This window comes from Salvelinus sp. IW2-2015, linkage group LG4p (genome assembly GCF_002910315.2).
Source record: "Salvelinus sp. IW2-2015 linkage group LG4p, ASM291031v2, whole genome shotgun sequence".
NCBI classification, from domain to species: Eukaryota; Metazoa; Chordata; class Actinopteri; order Salmoniformes; family Salmonidae; genus Salvelinus; species Salvelinus sp. IW2-2015.
Window position 1 is genome coordinate 4,620,815 of NC_036841.1, and position 22,911 is coordinate 4,643,725.

Consider the following 22,911-nt stretch of genomic DNA (forward strand, 5'->3'; position numbering starts at 1 on the left):
AAAGGCAAGCAGATGTACAAAACAATAAAACAAAACAAAACAAACTCTATAACTTGGAGACTGGTTCGTGAGCAAAACATACTGGTCATGGCTAACGATCCGGCAGGGAATGGAAGTCAGGTCAGAGTTTTTGAAGGGTAGAGATGATGATCAGGACAGGTGTGCAGATTACTGACGGGAAACAGGTGCGGGTGAAATCAATCTCCCAATGAGCTAATTCGCCCGGCAACCAGACAGGATGCGTTCCAGGACACCTGAAACACACTCCAGGACAGACACACAGGCAAACCCAGACTCAGGAAGCGGGATTCGTGACAGTATGCTGCTCTGACAGCTGGTGCTTAAAGCTAGTGAGGGAGATAAGTGTCTCCAGTTTCAGAGATTTTTGTAGTTCGTTCCAGTCATTGGCAGCAGAGAACTGGAAGGAGAGGCGGCCAAAGGAGGAATTGGCTTTGGGGGTGACCAGAGAGATATACCTGCTGGAGCGCGTGCTACGGGTGGGTGCTGCTATGGTGACCAGCGAGCTGAGATAAGGGGGGACTTTACCTAGCAGGGTCTTGTAGATGACCTGGAGCCAGTGGGTTTGGCGACGAGTATGAAGCGAGGGCCAGCCAACGTGAGCGTACAGGTTGCAGTGGTGGGTAGTATATGGGGCTTTGGTGACAAAACGGATGGCACTGTGATAGACTGCATACAATTTGTTAAGTAGGGTGTTGGAGGCTATTTTGTAGAGGGTATGTTTTACGAGGGTATGTTTGGCAGCATGAGTGAAGGATGCTTTGTTGCAAAATAGGAAGCCAATTCTAGATTTAACTTTGGATTGGAGATGTTTGATGTGAGTCTGGAAGGAGAGTTTACAGTCTAACCAGACACCTAGGTATTTGTAGTTGTCCACATATTCTAAGTCAGAACCGTCCAGGGTAGTGATGCTGGATGGGCGGGCAGGTGCAGGCAGCGATCGATTGAAGAGCATGCATTTAGTTTTACTTGTATTTAAGAGCAGTTGGAGGCCACGGAAGGAGAGTTGTATGGCATTGAAGCTCGTCTGGAGGGTAGTTAACACAGTGTCCAAAGAAGGGCCAGAAGTATACAGAATGGTGTCATCTGCGTAGAGGTGGATCAGAGACTCACCAGCAGCAAGAGCGACTTCATTGATGTATATATGATGTATATATGATGTATAGTTACAGGGGAGAGGAGGGGGGATGAATGAGCCAATTGGAAGCTGGGGATGATTAGGTGGCCATGATGGTATGAGGGCCAGATTGGGAATTTAACCAGAACACCGGAGTTAACACCCCAACTCTTACAATAAGTGCCATGGGATCTTTAGTGACCACAGAGAATCAGGACACCCATTTAACGTCCCATTCAAAAGAAAGCATCCTACACAGGGCAATGTCCCCAATCACTGCCCTGGGGCATTGATATTTGTATTTTATTTTTTGACCAGAAGAAAACGTGTCTCCTACTCGCCCTCCAACATCTCTTCCAGCAGCATCTGGTCACCCATCCAGCATCAACCCTGTTTAGCTTGAGAGGCAAGCCAGATGTCGGATGCAGGGTGGTATGCTGCTGGCTCCATTCACTGTTGTGAGGACAGACGCTGGGAGACGAGAAGCAAGTACAGGTTGTGAACATGTAATGAATAACGGACATGAAACGAAACAAGGACAGCTTCTGGACAAGGGAAACATAACGACAATAATGCTGACATGGGGATAAAACTGAGGAATCGACAGATATAGGGGAGGCAATCAAAACCGTGATGGAGTACATGTGAGTCCAATGAAGCGCTGATGCTCGTAACGATGGTGACAGGTGTGCGTAATGATGAGCAACCTGGCACCCTCGAGTACCAGAGAGGGGGAGCGGGAGCAGGTGTGACAACTGTAGTGTTTTTGCTAACAAAACAGTACAGTGAATACTGTAGTAAAAAAAACTGTAGTATATACTATGGTAATTAATGTAGTGTTTTGCAGATTGTAGTATACTGTAGTATTTACTGTAGTGTTTTTGCTGACTGTAGTATACTATGGTATTTACTGTAGTATTTTTGCAGACATTACTGTAGTATTTACTGTAGTGTTTTTGTTTTATTATCTTTGAAATGGAAGTGCAGGCTTTCTCCTTGAGGAAACCTACTGGAGAAATACTAAAAGAGAAAATGTTCATTAAAGGGTAACTCTCAACCACAATTTCATCCTTTGCCAAACACCTTCAAATTTTAAACAAAATGCATTCAGGTGAGAAGTTGTGGGTGGGGGGAATTGTTCATAAATTCCCCTAACCCTAAACGTAACCCTTTAACCTAACTCCTAAACTTAATCCTAACCTTAACCCTAGCCTAGCTAACGTTAGCAGCTAGCTAATGTTAGCCATCTAGCTAGAATTCTTAACATATCACAGGTTTTGTGAATTCGTAACATATTGTACGTTTGCATATTCGTAACATATAATATGAATTGTAATTCGTAACATATCATATGAAATGGGTAATGGACGTCCACAAATTAACACATAGCATACGAAACATAGCATATCATACTAAATGGAGTGTCTTGGATTTATGTACAGAATAATACGAAATGCTCTGAGACCAGGTTGCTTACCAAGACCGTTGCCATATAAGGCGCGCTGTCATCTGCTTTTATAGTAAGCCTTGAGGTGGTACCACCCAGCACATCTAGAAGGGCGTGTATTTCATACTGAACACCTCCCTTTTGATGACATAGAGGCACCATCACGATTTCAATGGTAGAGTTGAACCGTATGGGCTTCTTCTCAATCCAGCGCATCCACATCTGCGGTGGAAGGTGGTCGAGCTACAGCGGTGTTTGTCAGACCATGAGACATCCCGAAAATCGAACCGTTTGGGCTACAAACTAATATGACTCCATAAGTGTCACAGACTCGTCTGAAGGTAACCCATACAAATGAATGGAAGTATGGAGGTAGTTTTGTTCCAACAAAAATAAGGGGTTAAATATGTTGTTGTTTTTATTAAAAAAGAATATATATATAATCCTGAGCTATCTTATGTCTCCTAGATATAGGACAGACACTTCAAAACCTTATTCCTTATGATAAATGTTTTACTTTATTTCCATTTATGAATGTGTTATTCAGTGCGTCCCCCCCAACGGCTTAGACTTTTAGAGTATATTAAGCATCATTATCAATAAGCCCTATTTTTATCCTAATCCACTTGACCACTTATCTTGATATGATGTACTGTAGCTATTATATAATGTGACACCTTTACCAAATATGCTTTCTTCACCATACTGTACCTGATGATTTCCACTTAGGCCAGGCAAATAATAGCTATGTTATGCCTCCAGCAGACCGGTTCTGCCTGTTTTACTGTAAACCATTCTAGGATTGTAAAATGACATGGGTGTCAAGTCCTTTTGCTGTGTTCCTCTCACTGTAAAATATGTTAGCAGTCTGGCAGACACTACCGTCCCGTTGAGATGTCCTACACTATAGCAGAAAACAAAACCTAGCAAACACCTAACTGTGTGTAGTTTGTGTGTTTGTGTTTGTGTGTGTGTGTCTGTGTGTGTGTGCGTGTGTGTGTGTGTGTGCATGCAAGCGTGCCTGCCTCCCTGCATGCCGGTTCCAACTGAACAGTAGCCTGCCCGCCCGTTCGCACTACACACAATAGGTCAGCACATTGCTTGCTCAGAGAGAGAGAGACAGAGAGAGAGAAAGAGAGAGAGAGAGTGAGTGAGTGTAGTTGGGTACATTCTGCTGATGATGGTGGCTGTGTGTCCAGGACCCCACAGTAGTGCAGGACAACAAAGCGAGCAGCCGACTCAGCATGGCTCAGTGGAGATCAGCATACATGACCCCTGACCCGCCCTCCGCACCTAAAGAGAACCCCGCTCATTCAATGACGAGGTGGGATCCCAGCCCAATAGTCGGCGTGGGGATGTAAATGTATATATATATCCCTACTCTGGGGGCCTGATTCCAACTCTTAGGCTTATCCATATGGACGTCCGTTCCTCCCTTGTACCTGACAACCAGCCGCTTGGTGAGATTCACGCTCAGGGAAGGGGGTTGTCAGCGAGAGAGATGGGGGGCAAAGGTGGGGTCTCTTCGTCCCTTGACCTAAATCAAGGACTGTCAAAAAGCGTTTTACTTCAATTAACTCTGGGATATACTCTATCTTATATCAAGAGAGCGATGTTTTGCATTACTTTGACATTCTGTCTGTTCTGTGGTTCATTTAATGGGGAAATGGCAGTCAGTGAGATGCGAGGCCATGTTTGATTGTGATCTCCTTTCAGCTCAGTAATATTACATGACAAGCCTCCCTGCATCTGGCAGATGAAAGTGTGCTCAGTGCCACTGAATTTAGTAATTGTAAGAAAAATATGCTTGAACACGTTGTTTAAAAAGGATCTTTGGAGATTGCATTTTTTCACAGAGCAATTGCTATTTACGGAATAGATATAATATTTAGCGGGGGAAAATTGTGCAGGCAAGTCTCTTAGAACAGGCTTTAACATCAAAATGTGTTTTGGAGTAGAGTTAATGAGAGACAAAAATCCTCTAAACCAGTATAGATTAAATACTTGAGTGACAAGACAAAAGTAGATTATGTTCTTATTAACAGTTTGGGTGGATACGTGAGTTTAATATGGATTTTTGCCAAAAGACGAATATTGAAATTTGGTTGGTATTTTTTTCTCTGGTAGGAAACATTCTTCTTTGCAATCTCTCATTGATATCTATTCAGCTGTACAGATATATGACGCTAGGGGGCCAGGGGCCTGTTGAATAGATACACAGATGGGGGGTGGGTTGCAAGTAGCTTAGCGTTTAAGGGCATTGTGCCATTAACCGAAAGGTTGCTGGTTCAAATACCTGAGCCAACTACGTGAAAAATCTGTTGATGTTCCCTTGAGCAAAGCACTTACCCCTAATTTCTCATGTAAGTTTCTCTGGATAAGAGTGTCTGCAAAATGACCAAAATGAGTGTCACAATATGGATGTCAAATGGAAGTTGTTTTTCCAAGAGGCTTGGCTTTAACCTCTCTCCCTCTTTATTTCTCTCAATCTCTTCCTGTTCGGCCACAGATTCGACCATGTCCCACTCCGGAGCCCAGGGCAGCATTGGGAGCCACCCAGCCATGGGGCTGCGTACCCACAAAGTAGGTCTTCACATTTTTTTTTACAAACTACTCTAATAATGCAATCTCTAGCGAAGATACAGCATTTCCAGTTGTTTTAAAGGCCCAAAACAAGCATCTTGATCAATGATATCCATAGCAAACCATTAACAGTGTTATATTATAGCTTATTACAGTAAATAACCATACTGTGATATTGTCTGTCTTTTCAGATGTACCTGTTTGAGTTTGAGAACTTCCAGGGTCGTATGATGGAGTGCATCACTGAGTGCCGTAACCTGTGTGAGAAGGGATTCGAGAAGATCGGCTCCATCAGGGTGGAGTGTGGACCGTACGTCATGCCTAACTGCATCTGTTGATCTTAATGCTACAGCATACAATGACATTCTAGACGATTCTGTGCTTCCAACTGTGTGGCAACAGTTTGGGGAAGGCCCTTTCCTGTTTCAGCAACCTCACTAATGCTCTTGTGGCTGAATGGAAGCAAGTCCCCGCAGCAATGTTCCATCGTCTAATGGGAAGCCTTCCCAGAAGAGTGGAGGCTGTTATAGCAGCAAAGGGGGACCAACTCCATATTAATGCCCATTATTTTGGAATGAGATTTTCAGTGAGCAGGTGTCCATATACTTTTGGTCATGTAGTGTATTATTTGAGTCATTAGAGTAAAGTTGTTAGCTGGAGCGTGTCCAGAAGAAAGCCTGCAGAATCATTCTTAGCGGGTTGTACACCAGCTACCTCGATAACCCTCAAAATCATATCCTTGGACAGTAGATGGGAGCAGATCTGCCAGACATTTGCTAAATCCCTGCAGAATTCCCAGTTTGCAGACCTGGTCCCCCCTACCAGATAGCAGATTACTGGACGGGCAACCCGCAACAGCCACAAACTGAACACTCCCATGACACGCACAGGCCACTATCAGAACTCTCCCATTCCATACTTCACTAAACTGATCAATGCACACACCATATAGCCCAGGGGCATTAGAAATGCCTTCCTAAGAACTCTACAGATGCCTTTTCTAAAGCTGCCAGACCGAACCTTGTTGTCGTAGTATTGTTGTTTTGTATACAGTATATTGCACATTTTAAGATTTTAATATATGAAGTGTTTTGCAAGTTTAGGATTTTACTATTTGATAATTATATGTGATTGATGTTATGATTGTAAATTGGTTGACAATTCAGTCTATGACTGCGAAAAACCAATAAAACCTACAACTACTACAACTATTAAAGTTATCTTAGTCCAATGAGACACCTGAAACATAGTTAATTTACAACATGCAATCTCCAATGAATCATGACTTTTGCAATGAACATGTGACATCTAACATGATGTCACCTAAGAACCTTGAAATCACTTAGCTATCCCTAGCCTTAAGGCTTTTGATCATGTTTATAAGAGAGTTGTGTTAATTCATTATAAGTGTGTTATAGTTGTGCTGTAACACTTTTATAATGTCCCCATACAGCTGGGTGGGCTATGAGCAGCAGAACCTGAGTGGAGAAATGTTCATGCTGGAGAAGGGAGAGTACCCCCGCTGGGATACCTGGAGCAACAGCTACAGGTGTGACCGCTTCATGTCCGTCAGGCCTGTTCGCATGGTGAGTCCATCCATTCATTAATCCATCCATTCATCGTTCCATCCATCCATCCATCCATCCTTCCATCCATCCATCCATCCTTCCATCCATCCATCCATCCATCCATCCATCCATCCATCCATCCATCCATCCGTCCATCCATCCATCCATCCATCCATCCATCCATCCATCCATCCATCCATCCATCCATCCATCCATCCATCCATCCATCCATCCATCCATCCATCCATCCATCACTACATCAATACTCTAGTCTAAGTGGCTTCCCCTCCTCGTCTGAGGGCTGTGGCTGAATAAGTGGGTGAACTCTATTGCTGGCATCCCTCTCTCTGTCCCTCTATACCTACAGGACACCCAGGACCACAAGATATGCCTATTTGAGTGTAATAACTTTGAGGGCCGTAAGATGGAAGTTTGTGATGAGGATATCCCGAGTCTGTGGTCCTACGGCTTCCAGGACCGTGTTGCCAGCATCCAGGTCACTGGTGGAACGTGAGTTGACACATTAACTTATCAATCAATCTACCCATCCATTTGATTTAAGGCGTTGTTTACTTCCATTTCTCTCTCTTATTTTCTCCATCCATCTCTCTGGGTGACAGTTGGGTTGGCTATCAGTACCCCGGTTACCGTGGCTACCAGTACGTGTTCGAGTGCGGTGTCTTCAAGCATTGGAACGAGTGGGGCGCCCACCATCCCCAGATCCAGTCCATCCGTAGAGTGAGGGATATGCAGACACATCGCAGAGGCTGCTTTGAGTGGACTGCCTAGAAGGGGCCAGGCAGGCGATGGGTTGTGGGCCAGCAAGACAGAGGGGAAGGGGTCTGGCTAGCCCTGGAGCTAACCATTCCGGAGTCTGGAGTTCCATCTTGGATCTCCACACAGCCAACATAAGCTAACAGCTAATAACATAACATCACTGGCTCCACCTCAATCACTTACTAGTTGTAACATTCAGGGTGCGTGTACTGTAATTCACAATCCCTGAATGAAGACGTTGCCACCTACTGGGAAAGGGTTGTTACTGCAGTTCACCTGCAGAAGACTTCCACAATGCCTGAATATAATAATACTGGTGAAACTGATAGCTGTACCCTCTGTTCCAAGACCTGATAGAATTATAGCATGAAAAGATTTATGATGGGAATTTTAATGGGGGAAAGGGAATTAGTTAACAAAGATTATATAGCTTCATTAGTTTGTGTTCACTTGTTTGTTTCCATATCTGCAAACCCATTGATTTTATACATCTTACTGACTTGTTTCTTAGCTATATACCAAATGATGCCAAATAAGCCTGTTCATTACAATGCTCTACCCTCCTGCAATCTGTGAATGATTTTAGAGAGTAGAGATGCTAGACACTCCACTCAAGCCAGTCCCTAAACTACCATGGACAGCTGCCAGCTCTATGTGCTCTGTCCGTGCCCTACAGTGAGCTCAATCATCCACAAGGAGACACTGTTACAAATCTACTCTCCCCATGGCCACCATCTAGTCTAGGGATTCCACCTCAACCATAATTTCCCTAATGACATTCTACCTTCAAGGCTTCAAAGCTTTGCCCATGACCCACTCAGTCTAGGGCAGTAAAGCTTGCCAATGACCCACTCAGTCTAGGGCAGTAAAGCTTGCCAATGACCCACTCAGTCTAGGGCAGTGAAGCTATGCTCATGACCCACTTAGTCTAGGGCAGTGAAGCTATGCTCATGACCCACTCAGTCTAGGGCAGTAAAAGCTTGCCAATGACCCACTCAGTCTAGGGCAGTGAAGCTATGCTCCATGACCCACTTTCTTAGGGCAGTGAAGCTATGCTCATGACCCACTCAGTCTAGGGTAGTGAAGCTTGCTCATGACCCACTCAGTCTAGGGCAGTGAAGCTATGCTCATGACCCACTTAGTCTAGGGCAGTGAAGCTATGCTCATGACCCACTCAGTCTAGGGCAGTGAAACTATGCTCATGACCCACTCAGTCTAGGGTAGTGAAGCTATGTTCATGACCCACTCAGTCTAAGGCAGTGAAGCTATGCTCATGACCCACTCAGTCTAGGGTAGTGAACTATGCTCATGACCCACTCAGTCTAGGGTAGTGAACTATGCTCATGACCCACTCAGTCTAGGCAGTTAAGCTATGCTCATGACCCACTTAGTCTAGGGCAGTGAAGCTATGCTCATGACCACTCAGTCTATGGCAGTGAACTATGCTCATGACCCACTCAGTCTAGGGTAGTGAAGCTATTCTCTTGAAACCACTGAGTCTAGGGTAGTGAAGCCCTATGCTCATGACCCACTCAGTCTAGGGTAGTGAAGCTATGCTCATGACCCACTCAGTTTAGGGTAGTGAAGCTATGCCCATGACACACTCAGTTTAAGGCAGTGAGGCTGTCTGAAGGAGGATGTGAGCTAGGGGGTATGATTGGGAGACAGGCTGCTGTAGGCTACCTGGTAGTGCTTTTCTAGACATGCCAACCTTTTGGGAGACCCCTCCCCCTCTTAATGATGGGGTTGCAGAGGAATGTTGTTATATACACTATATATTTCTCAGGGATGCTGGCACCTGGAAAGCAACTTTCCAATAAAAAAAATGAAATGAAATTGATAAAGCTTCCTAACCTCAGTGCTGGACATGCAGTCAGTAGCTCATGTCAAGTTTCTTGTTTGACTTTTTGTTCTCTTGTGTGTTTTATGATTGTCTGTGGTGTTTGTCCCACGTTTTAATTTAAACTATGCTGAACATTCAAACAATTATTATACTCAATATAGATATCCTCACAAAGGCAATCCTGCATCAACATCAACAGCGACAAATTGTAACCATGTCATGTTCATGCAATCAGACAAATAGTCCATGAGCCAGACCCCCAAATTTGAGCCGGCTTGTTGGGCCGATGATTTCTCATAGTGATTTTCTGGAAAGTCTATGTCCATAGAGTTGGAAAATGTGTGATAGTGCAGCAATGGTAGCTTTCTGTGTGTTGTCACTCTATCTTTCATCCCTCCATCCCAATAACTGTTTTCCCATTGGGAATTTACCATATGACAAACAATGTAAGTATACAACAAGTTATTTCTCGCTTATACCCTTTAATCATATATAATTGGAAAGCGTATTCACAGTTATCCATCAGACACATTTTCAGAAAGTTCAGGTCAACAGAAATTTGACCTCTGACCTCTAGGGTACATATCAGAATGAATTACCTGTATAAATGGCTTTAAAACAGGAACCATGATCCATGATACATTTAAACTTTGTTTGACAAGTGGTTCTGAAAGGCCATGAAATTACCATTCAAATGATATATAATATAACCAACTTTGAAGAATCAGCTGTGCCATTGACATTAGAATGTTGGAAGCTTAGCCATAGAATTCCATGAAATGGGGCAGCTACACTACAGGTCAAAAGTTTAGAACACCTACTCATTCAAGGATTTTTCTTTATTTTTACTGTTTTCTACATTGTAGAATAATAATGAAGACATCAAAACTATGAAATAACACATATGGAATCATGTAGTAACCAAAAAAGTGTTAAACAAATTAAAATATATTTGAGATTTGAGATTCTTCAAAGTTGCCACCATTTTCCTTGATGACAGCTTTGCACACTCTAAGCATTCTCTCAACCAGCTTCACCTGGAATGCTTTTCCAACAGTCTTGAAGGAGTTAGCACATATGCTGAGCACTTGTTGGCTGCTTTTCCTTCACTCTGCGGTCTGACTCATCCCAAACCATCTCAATTTGGTTGAGGTCGGGGGATTGTGGAGGCCAGGTCATCTGATGCAGCACTTCATCACTCTCCTTCTTGGTAAAATAGCCATTACACAGTCTGGAGGTGTGTTGGGTCATTGTCCTGTTAAAAAACAAATGGTAGTCTCACTAAGCCCAAACCAGATGGGATGGCGTATTGCTGCAGAATGCTGTGGCAGCCATGCTGGTTAAGTGTGCCTTGAATTCTAAATAAATCACAGACAGTGTCACCAGCAAAGCACCCCCACACCATAACACCTCTTCCTCCATGCTTCACGGTGGGAAATACACATGCGGAGATCATCTGTTCACCCACGTGTCTCACAAAGACACGCGGTTGGAACCAAAAATCTCCAATTTGGACTCATCAGACCAAAGGACAAATTTCCATTGGTTTAATGTCCATTGCTTGTGTTTCCTAGCCCAAGCAAGTCTCTTCTTATCATTGGTGTCCTTTAGTAGTGGTTTCTTTGCATCAATTAAACCATGAAGGCCTGATTCACACAGTCTCCTCTGAACAGTTGATGTTGAGATGTGTCTGTTACTTGAACCCTGTGAAGCATTTATTTGGGCTGCAATTTCTGAGGCTGGTAATGCTAATGAACTTATTCTCTGCAGCAGAGGTAACTCTGGGTCTTCCTTTCCTGTGGCAGTCCTCGTGAGACCCAGTTTCATCACAGCACTTGATGTTTTTTTGCGACTGCACTTGAAGAAACTTTCAAAGTTCTTGAAATGTTCCGTATTGACTGACCTTCATGTCTTAAAGTAATGATGGACTGTTGTTTCTCTTTGCTTATTGGAGCTGTTCTTGCCATATTATGGACTTGATCTTTTACCAAATAGGGTTATCTTCTGTATACCACCCCTACCTTGTCACAACACAACTGATTGGCTCAAACGCATTAAGAAGGAAAGAAATTCCACAAATGAACTTTGAACATGACACACCTGTTAATTGAAATGCATCCCAGGTGACTAACTCATGAAGCTGGTTGAGAGAATGTCAAGAGTGTGCAAAGCTGTCATCAAGGCAAAGGGTTGCTATTTGAAGAATCTCAAATATAAAATATATTTTGATTTGTTTAACACTTTTTTGGTTACCACATGATTCCATATGTGTTATTTCATAGTATTGATGTCTTCACTATTATTCTACAATGTAGAAAATAGTAAAAATAAAGAAAAACCCTTGAATGATTCTGTTTTCTAAAACTTTTCACCGGTAGTGTGTGTTTTTGGATTGTAACTTTGGTGATAGAGGCACCAACTTGCACACATACAGCTAGAACAGGGTTTTACAAAGATTTGTACATATAGGGCCATCACAGAATTCACTCACTAACCCCACAGAAGCCCCTTTCCAATATGGCTGCCAAACAACTTAATGGCGTCTTACTGGACAATTTCGCATGACCATACCTGTATGAAATTGTGTATGAAATTGTAGTATGGCCAGAAATATCTTCAAATATTCATGGTGATGTAGAATACACAACCGCATGAGCCAGATATATAAGGATGTTACATTATTCACATAATTAATTATGGTAAGAATGTGCCCAAAAAGCTATCTGAATCGCTGATTTCTGTAGATATTATAAATAACTGCAATAGTTCACCTTCAAACATGTAACATGGATATGCACATGTGGATAGTATTGGATGTGAGCTGATTAAAAAGGGACAAACTGCTTGACATAACCAACACTGGCTAAGTGGCCGTTTTTACAGTTTCTGGTAATCGTGTAATGATCATGTCATAAATCGATTGGAAGTTACAGTAACAAATACATTAGTCATAGGCTGTTCAATGCGGGAGCGCATGTCCATGTGCTGGTTGGCCACAGCAGACATGCATGCAGGGTGAAAGCATTCCGCTTGTGAGAATATCTTGCTCTCAATTGAGTTGATATGTATTTGCATGAACGGCTTATGATGCTTTCGTATGAGCGCTGACGACCCACCGCATCCTTCCTTCCTCTCTCGTTCTGCATTATGTAAACCGTTATCACCACCGCACGCGCGCTCCAAGCGCAAGGGCTATTCAGCCGCCGCACACAAACAGTCACGGACCGACGGGTTTAAAGAACTGAGGATTTAAATTAAATACCGAGTGTGAGAGACGTTGAGCCTTGGGTGAGGGAGGGAAAGAGACTGATTTGTATCTTACCCAGATCGGGAGGGGGAGGAGGCACGGAGAATGAGCTATTATTGTACCAGCACAGAGGCTGTGTGTAACAGCCAGGACGCACCTAACGCCAGTGCGAGGAAAGCAGCTACTAATAATACGAACCGTGGCAGCGAAGGTCTCGAGAGCAGCAGCAGCACTAGTTCACGGCAGTCGCAACCCCAACCGCTCGTGGCCATGAAAGTGAAGAAAGGCTGCAACTCGACAGATGCTGGGGTCCCGGTTACAAGTGAAGACGAGTTGCTAAGAAACCCCGTAATATCGCCTGAGGATGTACTTGGGTTACAGAAGATCACCGAAAGTAAGTAGGCTACTAATTGGTATTAAGGGTAGCTTCATGGCTACCTGAACCGTTCTGGCCGCAGCGCACCTGCTGTTGCTCTGTTGCCTGGCATGAAGCATCGGGTCCACAGCGACAACGTTACATTGTTAACGGGCAGCCATCCATCCATTTATCCATCCGCGTAGTAGCATATTAGTTGCCCTAGTGCCAGGTTTGTCATTTTTCAAGGGTTTACTTCCAGTGCATTGGACAACGAATTAGAGGGACATTAGGCTACAGTAGGATATTTGTGGGGGTGGAAATACAGATTATATAGGCTAGTGGAATTATAGTCTAACGAAATGTATACTTGAATATTTCTGTGTGGGCAATCTGGGCATAATAGATAATGATATAAGACAGGAGAGTAGGTTATCAGCCTCTAGCTCAGACAGGTTTAGTAGACGGTACATAGGTATGCACACAACCCTGCGTGTGTGTGAGAGAGAGGGGGGGGGGTGCTAGAAAGAGGGATAAAGAGAGAGAAGGTTGCAGGAAGCAAAAGAGAGAGAGAGAGTGTGTAAATATTCATTTTAAACCAGACAGGCAGGTATTAATGTGATTGTTCTTTCTAATGCACCCTGTTGTCCATCTTGATGAAAAAATGAAAATCGGACTTTTCCTAAATCCTTTCCCGAATCTGAAGAAACTGTTTCCTCTTAGGTAACAGGTGATCAGTGCTCTGTGCCTGCCGACTGAGATTGAGACAGTCAGAACCTGTTTAAAGATCTGGATTAGATTGTTACAGCACATAACAACACAGCTAGTCACGCAGTAGATCCATCTCAAATGGCACCCTATTACCTAAATAATGCAAAACAATGTACCAGAACACTACGGCCCTGGTCAAAGTAGTGCACTATAAAGGGAATAGGGTGCCATTTGGGTTGAAAAATATATATGTTTTGTTGTTGTTGTATAAAAATTGTTGTAACTTCCAATTTCAATATACATACAGGCTTGTGTCTGAATGATTTGGTTACTATCTCTGCTATAAGCAAAGGGCATTTCTCATCATCCGGAGCAGTACTCATCCCAAAAGGCACACTAGCCCGCCGACATCGTCCCTTTAATCCATGTTGTTGTCCCATAGTGTTAGCTGTTTGGTTCTGTAACCTCCAGAGGAAGAGCAGAAGAGCAGCATCGGGCTGCAGTGGCGAGATAATACAGAAATCACTGATGATGGCTGCCTAGTGGTAATCTCTGCTCCCCACTGACATGTAATCTGGATTATGTCAGAAAGGAAGGGAATGTGGCGCTTCTATGACCTGATAGACTCTAGTTAATTAATGCTTCAGAGTCAAGCAGCATGCAACAAAACACTCAATGAAGAACGCATCCGGACATTTGTTTACAGGGCATATCATTTCTGATTAGAAGGCAAGTTCAGCTGATACTATATGTGTTACATTTGCTGTGTTCACTGTCTCTGACATTGTGTTTTGGTCTCTAGCCCCCATAGCTGCAGTGTAGGATACATTCATGAAACCATAGATCAAATGGCATTAATGGCATTTCTCTCACAAATGCTTTATGATAGCCACCTGCTATGGCATGATTCTTATTTGATTTCTGATCATTGTATAGAATATCAGTGTCCTCTTTTTCACCCCGTCCTTTATGACATGCAGTCGTATTGAATTTGGTCCTATGGTTGCCTTACTCCTTTTGTATCAGCATTAATGAACCAAAAAAATCAGAATTGTTCAGTCGATACAAATGTTACATGTATACCAAGACTATAAAGAGATCCATTTTGTAAATGTTTTGCTCAACTGCCAGTATATGGAGGATAAATAACCAGTGAAAGACTGAAGGAGAAAATGACAAGGCTTGCTGTGTAAATGACTTTCATGGCAGTGCTTTGGGAGGTAACTGCGTCCATTTTGGGGCGGCAGGGAGACACAGTGGCTCAGAGCTGGTAAGAGAGGGAGACACACTGTTTCACTGAGACAGGCATGATGAGGAAAATAAATGTAATCTAGCCCATGGAGAGAGAGTGTTTTGTGAAATATGTATGCTGCATGTGGCTTATGATATAAGGGAATGAACARGGATCATAGGGGGGCTATGTAGAAGGTACATCAAATACAGTGTTCACTGCAGGAATTTATTCAGCATGCAGTAGTTTACATACACTTAGGTTGGAGTCATTAAAACTTGTTTTTCAACCACTCCACACATTTCTTGTGAAAAAACTATAGTTTTGGCAAGTCGGTTAGGACATCTACTTTGTGCATGACACAAGTAATTTTTCCAACAATTGTTTACAGACAGATTATTTCACTTATAATTCACTGTATTACAATTCCAGTGGGTCAGATGTTCACATACACTACGTTGACTGTGCCTTTAAACAGCTTGGAAAATTACGTCATGGCTTTAGAAGCTTCTGATAGGCTAATTGACATAATTTGAGTAAATTGGACGTGTACCTGTCGATGTATTTCAAGTTCTATCTAAAAACTCAGTGCCTCTTTGCTTGACATCATGGGAAAATCAAAAGAAATCAGCCAAGACCAGCCAAGAAAAAAAGTCTGGTTCATCCTTGGGAGCAATTTCCAAACGCCTGAAGGTACCACGTTCATCTGTACAAACAATAGTACGCAGGTATAAACAACATGGGGCCACGCAGCCGACATACCACTCAGGAAGGAGACGCGTTCTGTATCCTAGAGATGARCGTACTTTGGTGCGAAAAGTGCAAATCATTCCCAGAACAACAGCAAAGGACCTTGTGAAGATGCTGGAGGAAACAGGTACAAAAGGTTCTATATCCACAGTAAAACGAGTCCTATATCAACATAACCTGAAAGGCCGCTCAGCAAGGAAGAAGCCACTGCTCCAAAACCGCCATAAAAAAGCCAGACAACGGTTTGCAACTGCACATGGGGACAAACTTCGTACTTTTTGGAGAAATGTCCTCTGGTCTGATGAAATAAAAATAGAACTGTTTGGCAATAATGACCATCGTTAAGTTTGGAGGAAAAAGGGGGATGCTTGCAAGCCGAAGAACACCCTCCCAACCGTGAAGCACGAGGGTGGCAGCATCATGTTGTGGGGGTGCTTTGCTGCAGGAGGGACTGGTGCACTTCACAAAATAGATGGCATCATGAGGCAGGAAAATGATGTGGATATATTGAAGCAACATCTCAAGACATCAGTCAGGAAGTTAAAGCTTGGTCGCAAATGRGTCTTCCAAATGGACAATGACCCCAAGCATACTTCCAAAGTTGTGACAAAATGGCTTAAGGACAACAAAGTCAAGGTATTGGAGTGGCCATCACAAAGACCTGACCTCAATCCTATAGAAAATTTGTGGGCAGAACTGAAAAATCGTGTGTGAGCAAGAAGGCCTGCAAAACTGATTCAGTTACACCAGCTCTGTCAGGAGGAATGGGCCAAAATTCACCCAACTTATTGTGGGAAGCTTGTGGAAGGCTACCCGAAACGTTTGACCCAAGTTAAACAATTTAAAGGCAATGCTACCAAATACTAATTGTGTGTATGTACATTTCTGACCCACTGGGAATGTAATGAAAGAAATAAAGGCTGAAATAAATCATTCTCTCTACTATTATTCTGACATTTCACATTCTTAAAATAAAGTGATGATCCTAACTGACCTAAGACAGGGAATTTTTACGAGGATTAAATGTCAGGAATTGTGAAAAATTTAGTTGAAATATATGTGGCTAAGGTGTATGTAAACTTCCGACTTCAACTGTAAGTATTCAGACCCTTTACTCAGTACTTTGTTGAAGCACCTTTCAGCGATTACAGCCTCAAGTTTTCTTGGGTATGACGCTACAAGCTTGGCACACCTATATTTGGGGATTTTCTCACATTCGTCTCTACAGATCCTCTCAAGCTCTGTCAGGTTGAATGGGGAGAGTTGCTGCACAGCTATTTTCAAGTCTCTCCAGAGATGTTCCATCGGGTTCAAGTCCGGGCTCTGGCTGAGCCACTCAAGGACATTCAGAGACTTGTCCCGAAGCCACTCCTGCATTGTCTTGGCTGTGTGCTTAGGGTTTTTGTCCTATTGGAAGGTGAACCTTCGCCCCTGTCTGAGGTCCTGAGCGGTCTGGAGCARATTTTCATCAAGGATCTCTCTGTACTTTGCTCCTTTCATCTATCCCCCGATCCTGACTAGTCTCCCAGTCCATGCCACTGAAAAACATCCCCACAGCATGATGCTGCCACCACCATGCTTCACCGTAGGGACGGGGCCATATTTCCTCCAGACGTGACGCTTGGCATTCAGGCCAAAGAGTTCAATCTTGGTGTCATCAGATCAGAAAATCTTGTTTTTCATGGTCTGAGAGTCGATTAGGTGCCTTTTGGCAAACTCCAAGCGGGCTGTCATGTGCCTTTTATGTGAGGAGTGGATTCCGTGTGGCAACTCTACCATAAAGGCCTGTTTGGTGAAGTGCTGCAGAGATGGTTGTCCTACTGGAATGTTCTCCCATCTCCACAGAGGAACTCCTGAGCTCTGTCAGAGTGACCATCAGGTTCTTGGTCACTTCCCTGACCAAGGCCTTTCTCCCCCGATTGCTCAGTTTGTCCGGGCGGCCAGCTCTAGAAAGAGTCTTGGTGGTTCCAAACTTCTTCCATTTAACAATGATGGAGGCCACTGTGTTCTTGGGGACTTTCAATGCTGCAGAAACGTTTTGGTACCCTTCCCCAGATCTGTGCCTCGACACAATCCTGTCTCAGAGCACTACGGACAATTCATTCGACCTCATGGCTTGGTTTTTGCTCTGACATGCACCGTTAACTGTGGGACCTTATATAGACAGGTGTGTGCCTTTCCAAATCATGTCCAATCAATTGACTTTACCACAGGTGGACTCCAATCAAGTTGTAGAAGCATCTCAAGGATGATCAATGGATGCACCTGAGCTCAATTTCGAGTCTCATAGCAAAGGGTCTGAATACTTAAGTAAATAAGGTATTTTTGTTTTTTGATTTTTTTATAAATGTGCAAACATTTCTAAATACCTGTTTTCACTTTGCCATTATGGGATATTGTGTGTAGATGGATGAGGATTTTTTTTTATTTGATTAATTTTACAATAAGGCTGAAACGTAACAAAATGTGTAAAAAGGGAAGGGGTGTCACGACTTCTGCCGAAGTCGATGCCTCTCCTTGTTCGGGCGGTGCTCGGGGATCRACATCACCGGTCTTCTAGCCATCATTGATCTATGTTTAATTTTCCATTGGTTTTGTCTGGTCTTCTTACACACCTGGTTCCAATCCCATTCATTAATTGTTTCCCCTCGTGTCCTTGTCAGAGATTGTTTATTGTTATGTTTATGTTTTAAGTTATTACTTATTACGCTTATTATTACGCTTGACTTCCCTGCCACCTACATACACGACGTGACAAGGGGTCTAAAAACATTCCCGAATGCACTGTATATCTGCCTCACTGTCAGAGAAAGAAGTAGTACTGCTAGGTTTTACACAGTCAATTGAATAAATAACTGCATGAATGTACAAATGATACTGTACATTTATGAAATTGATATTAAAAATGTATAAACATTCAATACAGTAACACTTTGCCTTGATGACAGCTTTGCACACTCTTGGCATTCTCTCAACCAGCTTCACCTGGAATGCTTTTTCAACAGTGTTGAAGGACTTCCCACATATGCTGAGCACTTGTTGGCTGCTTTTCCTTCACTCTGCGGTCGAACTCATCCCAAACCATCTCAGTTGGGTTGAGGTCAGGTGATTGTGGAGGCCAGGTCATCTGATGCAGTACTCCATCACTCTCCTTCTTGGTGAAATAGCCCTTACATAGCCTGGAGGTGTGTTGGGGCATTGTCCTGTTGAAAAACAAATGATAGTCCCACTAAGTGCAAACCAGATGGGATGGCGTATCGCTGCAGAATGCTGTGCTAACCAAGCTGGTTAAGTGTGCTTTGAATTCTAAATAAATCACAGACTGTGTCAAGCAAAGCACCATCACACCTCCTCCTCCATGCTTCACGGTGGGAACCACACATGCAGAGATCATCTGTTCACCTAATCTGCGTTTCACAAAGACACAGCGGTTGGAACCAAAAATCAAACATTTGGACTAATCAGACCAAAGGACAGATTTCCACTGGTCTAATGTCCATTGCTCATGTTTCTTGACCCAAGTCTCTTCTTATTATTGGTGTCCTTTAGTAGTGGTTTCTTTGTAGCAATTCGACCATGAAGGCCTGATTCACGCAGTCTCCTCTGAACAGTTGATGTTGAGATGTGTCTTACTTGAACTCTGTGAAGAATTTATTTGGGCTGCAATTTCTGAGGGTGGTAACGCTAATGAACGTATCCTCTGCTGCAGAGGTAACTCTGGGTCTTCCTTTCCTGTGGCGGTCATGAGAACCAGTTTCATCATAGCGCTTGATGGTTTTTGCAACTGCACTTGAAGACATTTTCAAAGTTCTTGAAATTTTCTGCATGGACTGACCTTCATGTCTTAAAGTATTGATGGACTTTGCTTATTTGAGCTGTTCTTGCCATAATATGGACTTTTACCAAATAGGGCTACCTTCTGTATATTACCCCTACCATGTCACAACACAACTGATTGGCTCAAACACATTAAGAAGGAAAGAAATTCCACAAATTAACTTTTAACATGGCACACCTGTTAATTGAAATGCATTCCAGGTGACTACCTCATGAAGCTGGTTGAGAGAATGCCAAGAGTGTGCAAAGCTGTCATCAAGGCAAATGGTGGCTACTTTGAAGAATCTCAAATATAACATATATTTTGATTTGTTTAACACTTTTTTGGTTACYACATGATTCCATATGTGCTATTTCATAATTTTGATGTCTTCACTATTATTCTACAATGTAGAAAATAGTACAAATAAAGAAAAATCCTTGAATGAGTAGGTGTGTCTAAACTTTTGATTGGCACTGTATATTTCATACTGTTATGAGTAACGATCTCTAAAGGAAACTGGAGACAGATTCACATTATCTCTTTGGCACATGCACACATATAACAGGTACATTTTTTACATTTGATGTGGCTAGTTCACACAATCTTGGATGCCATCCTATTACTCAAATGTAGTCAGGTGGCCGACTTTGTTGTGATAGTATTAGTCATAATTGCTTCAGATTGTTCACCAGGGAGAATCCGTCCTCAGGAATAGCTCATTCCACTCTAGTCTAACCCAACAGGCTTTTGGCACGCAGGAAGTGTCTCACCACAAGCAATTGCTTGAATATAGACCGCCACTCTTGAAAAATCATCCTAGGTAGCTAAACAATAGAACAACAGGCTTTTGGCAGGCGGACTGGGCTGCTCTTTGTGTGTGGGGTGAAGTGGGGAACCAGCCTGTATACTGGCAGGTCTCCGTCTCACCACGTCAGATTCAGACTGACTGAATACAGGCCATTTCAATCAGTTGTCCTGAGGTGACATAATGAGATGTTAAAAATAGAATTATAGCGTTTTTTCTCACACTTATTGACTTCTTTCTGTAGTTGTCGAGCCACATCAAAAAGGAACAGTACTATGCTGTATATTAGCTATTGCTTGTTATTTATTACACCTACTCACCTTGTTGTCCAGTCCTCACCTCGTTGTCCAGTCCTCATCACTCACTGTGTGTGTTTATTTGTCTGCAGTGTAATTGTCTTTTCTTAAAATGAACATGTGAAAGACATTACTGTAAGTATATTAATGCAGTATATTAACTCTCCAGTAATTAATCTCTTATTTAGTGAGTCCAGCCCACTTCACGTCCAGCTCCTATACAGTCTCTCGGTGTCTCCATCTATCACAGAGACATTGAATTAAAGCCAGGGAAACACTTCCTCACTGTCTGTCTGATAAACAACAACCTTTCCCTCTAACTGTATTTTCCCCTGACCGTATTTACAGTCTCTGGACTTGACTGTGACCACAATTGCTGGAGCTTTAATTAAAATTGATCTGTGTGGCTGGCCTAATTTAAATCTGCTCTTTGCATCTGTCACAAGGTAAGCTACTGTTCTATGGGGGTCATTCATCTGATGTCAATGGGCAAGACAGTCCTCTCCTGTCTTCTCTTTTATTCTCCTCCCCTCCCCTGTCCTTTCTTCTCCTCTCTTCTCCTGTCCTGTGATTTTCTCTCTTCTCCTCTCTTCTCCTGTCCTGTGCTTTTCTCTCTTCTCTCTTCTAGTTTTTGGAGGTGGATAGATGACTTGTGGTGGGGATATTGTTCCTCACTTGGGTCAAAGCAACTCCAATCTGATTAAACAAGTGTTATCTATAGTATAACAAAACAGTTATGATTGCCAGTTGATTTGAAGGTTAACAATTAACGCAAGTCATTGACTGTCAATGTTTTGCATTTGCTGTGAAACTCGTCAATGGATAGGCCTAAGTAATACAAAATGTATTATCTATTGAGTGGCACATTGAGAATGTATCATTCCTTGTTGAAAGCAGCAAGCCATTGACTCATTGTCATCTGATATGTGTTGCACGTGCGCGTGTGACTCCTTTGGTCAGGGACACACAACCCTCGGCCCTATGTCTGTATCCAGCCCACCATGACATTTCCAAGTGGCCCTCAACATTATGTATTACAAAAGCAAAACCCCCAAAAATAATAAGCAATAATAATAATAATAATAATAATAAGCAAAAAAAAAAGAAAATGCTATCGTAATTTATACAGTGGTATAAACATGATACAGTGGTAAAACCATGTATTACTAAGCCTTTATTGTCGGACAGACCATTGTTATACCAGTCTGATGATATGTGTTACTCTGATGCAGGTCTGAAAAAAGGTTCACATGATATTTGAATGTATCTGTGCCTTAAGTACTGGGGTAGGGGAATCTGTTTCTAGACAGACCGGTAAACTCAGTATGCCACATAGTGGAAAGAGAGCCTGGAGGAATATATGAGCTTAGTCATACCGCACAATAGATAGGCAAGTCTGTGTGTGTGTGTTTGTGTGTTTGTGTGTGTGTGTGTGTGTGTGTGTGTGTGTGTGTGTGTGTAACACACACACACACAACACACACACACACACACACACAACACACACACACACACACACACACACACACAACACAGAATGCATCTTCACCAGACAGTTAACTGTGTCTCACTTCAGAAAAGATAGAGGAAGTGGACCAACTGTGTTTCTACAGTAGCCTATAACAACAATATGTGACGGTAAGATGTTGACTATAAAATAGGCCTAATTTAAACACACACAAGATAGACCTACTAAGTGATAGAAAATGTCTATCATTTTGTTTTGATTCTAACACACATTCTTATGGTGTTTTGATGAAAGCAGTTTGTTTACTGGTCATAATTTGACGCCCTACATTGGCTTGTATTTAGCAGTCAATCCCTCACCCCCAGAACAAGCTGTAGAAGGGAGTGAAACATTGAGAAATAAGTTACATCCTCCTTCATTCATCTGCTTTAGAACGTTGAGAATGAAATCCATTTTATCAGAGGCGGAGCTTTAGAGGCCACAGTATAGACTGCTACAGGTTAATAAACTGCTTCAGCCAACCAGGTGCAAGCACAGACACATACTAGGAAGTGGAGGATCAAAGGAAAGGCTCTGACCCTACCCTTAAACTTAAATAAGCATATTGTAGGGCAAAACAATTGTCACATTATAGCCAAGTTTGACTTTGCAGCTTGGCCATGTAGGCCTAGTTGGAGCCATGTTCAGGGCCATAGGCAAAATAACAAAGCCCAGGAAGCTCCAGTTACACTGCAGTAGCACATCTTTCTGACAGCTTTCCTCTGATATCTACCATCTACCACTACAGTACTTCACTGGCCCCCAGGGTCACACTGCTACCAGTTGAGAGAGAAAAGGCCAGCGGCCATTTTAAACTCTGCTCTTGTTGATAGGAT

At 42.8% G+C, this 22,911-nt stretch overlaps 2 protein-coding genes and 2 non-coding genes across 6 annotated transcripts in view; 2 read left to right on the top strand and 2 right to left on the bottom strand.

Annotated features, from left to right (window-relative positions):
* Nucleotides 1-2,118: 2,118 nt before the first annotated feature.
* Nucleotides 2,119-2,173, bottom strand: LOC111960800 (U7 small nuclear RNA). The gene has a single exon (XR_002876906.1). It is a non-coding gene; the product is annotated as a U7 small nuclear RNA (small nuclear RNA).
* Nucleotides 2,174-3,932: 1,759 nt separating this feature from the next.
* Nucleotides 3,933-8,079, top strand: LOC111959373 (beta-crystallin B1-like). Of its 3 annotated transcripts, none has more exons than XM_023980891.2 (6): nucleotides 3,933-4,042; nucleotides 5,092-5,165; nucleotides 5,357-5,475; nucleotides 6,619-6,751; nucleotides 7,101-7,243; nucleotides 7,354-8,079. In XM_023980891.2, exons 1-6 carry the CDS (start codon nucleotides 4,000-4,002, stop codon nucleotides 7,520-7,522), a joined length of 681 nt encoding a protein of 226 aa, XP_023836659.1. In that variant the 5' UTR covers nucleotides 3,933-3,999; the 3' UTR covers nucleotides 7,523-8,079. The 3 variants fall into 3 exon arrangements, with proteins under 3 accessions (XP_023836659.1, XP_023836651.1, XP_070293482.1); XM_023980883.2 differs by having other exon boundaries at nucleotides 3,982-4,096; XM_070437381.1 differs by lacking the exon at nucleotides 3,933-4,042 and adding an exon at nucleotides 4,394-4,945.
* A 4,531-nt stretch (nucleotides 8,080-12,610) lies between these two features.
* The window catches only part of LOC111959388 (protein unc-119 homolog A-like), a 26,679-nt gene continuing 16,378 nt past the window's right edge, over nucleotides 12,611-22,911 (top strand). The window contains exon 1 of the mRNA XM_023980896.2: nucleotides 12,611-12,994. Coding sequence (XP_023836664.1) covers nucleotides 12,706-12,994 — 289 coding nt within the window. The 5' untranslated portion in view covers nucleotides 12,611-12,705. The remainder of the gene's footprint in view (nucleotides 12,995-22,911) is intronic.
* Nucleotides 21,979-22,084, bottom strand: LOC111960802 (small nucleolar RNA SNORA23). The gene has a single exon (XR_002876908.1). It is a non-coding gene; the product is annotated as a small nucleolar RNA SNORA23 (small nucleolar RNA).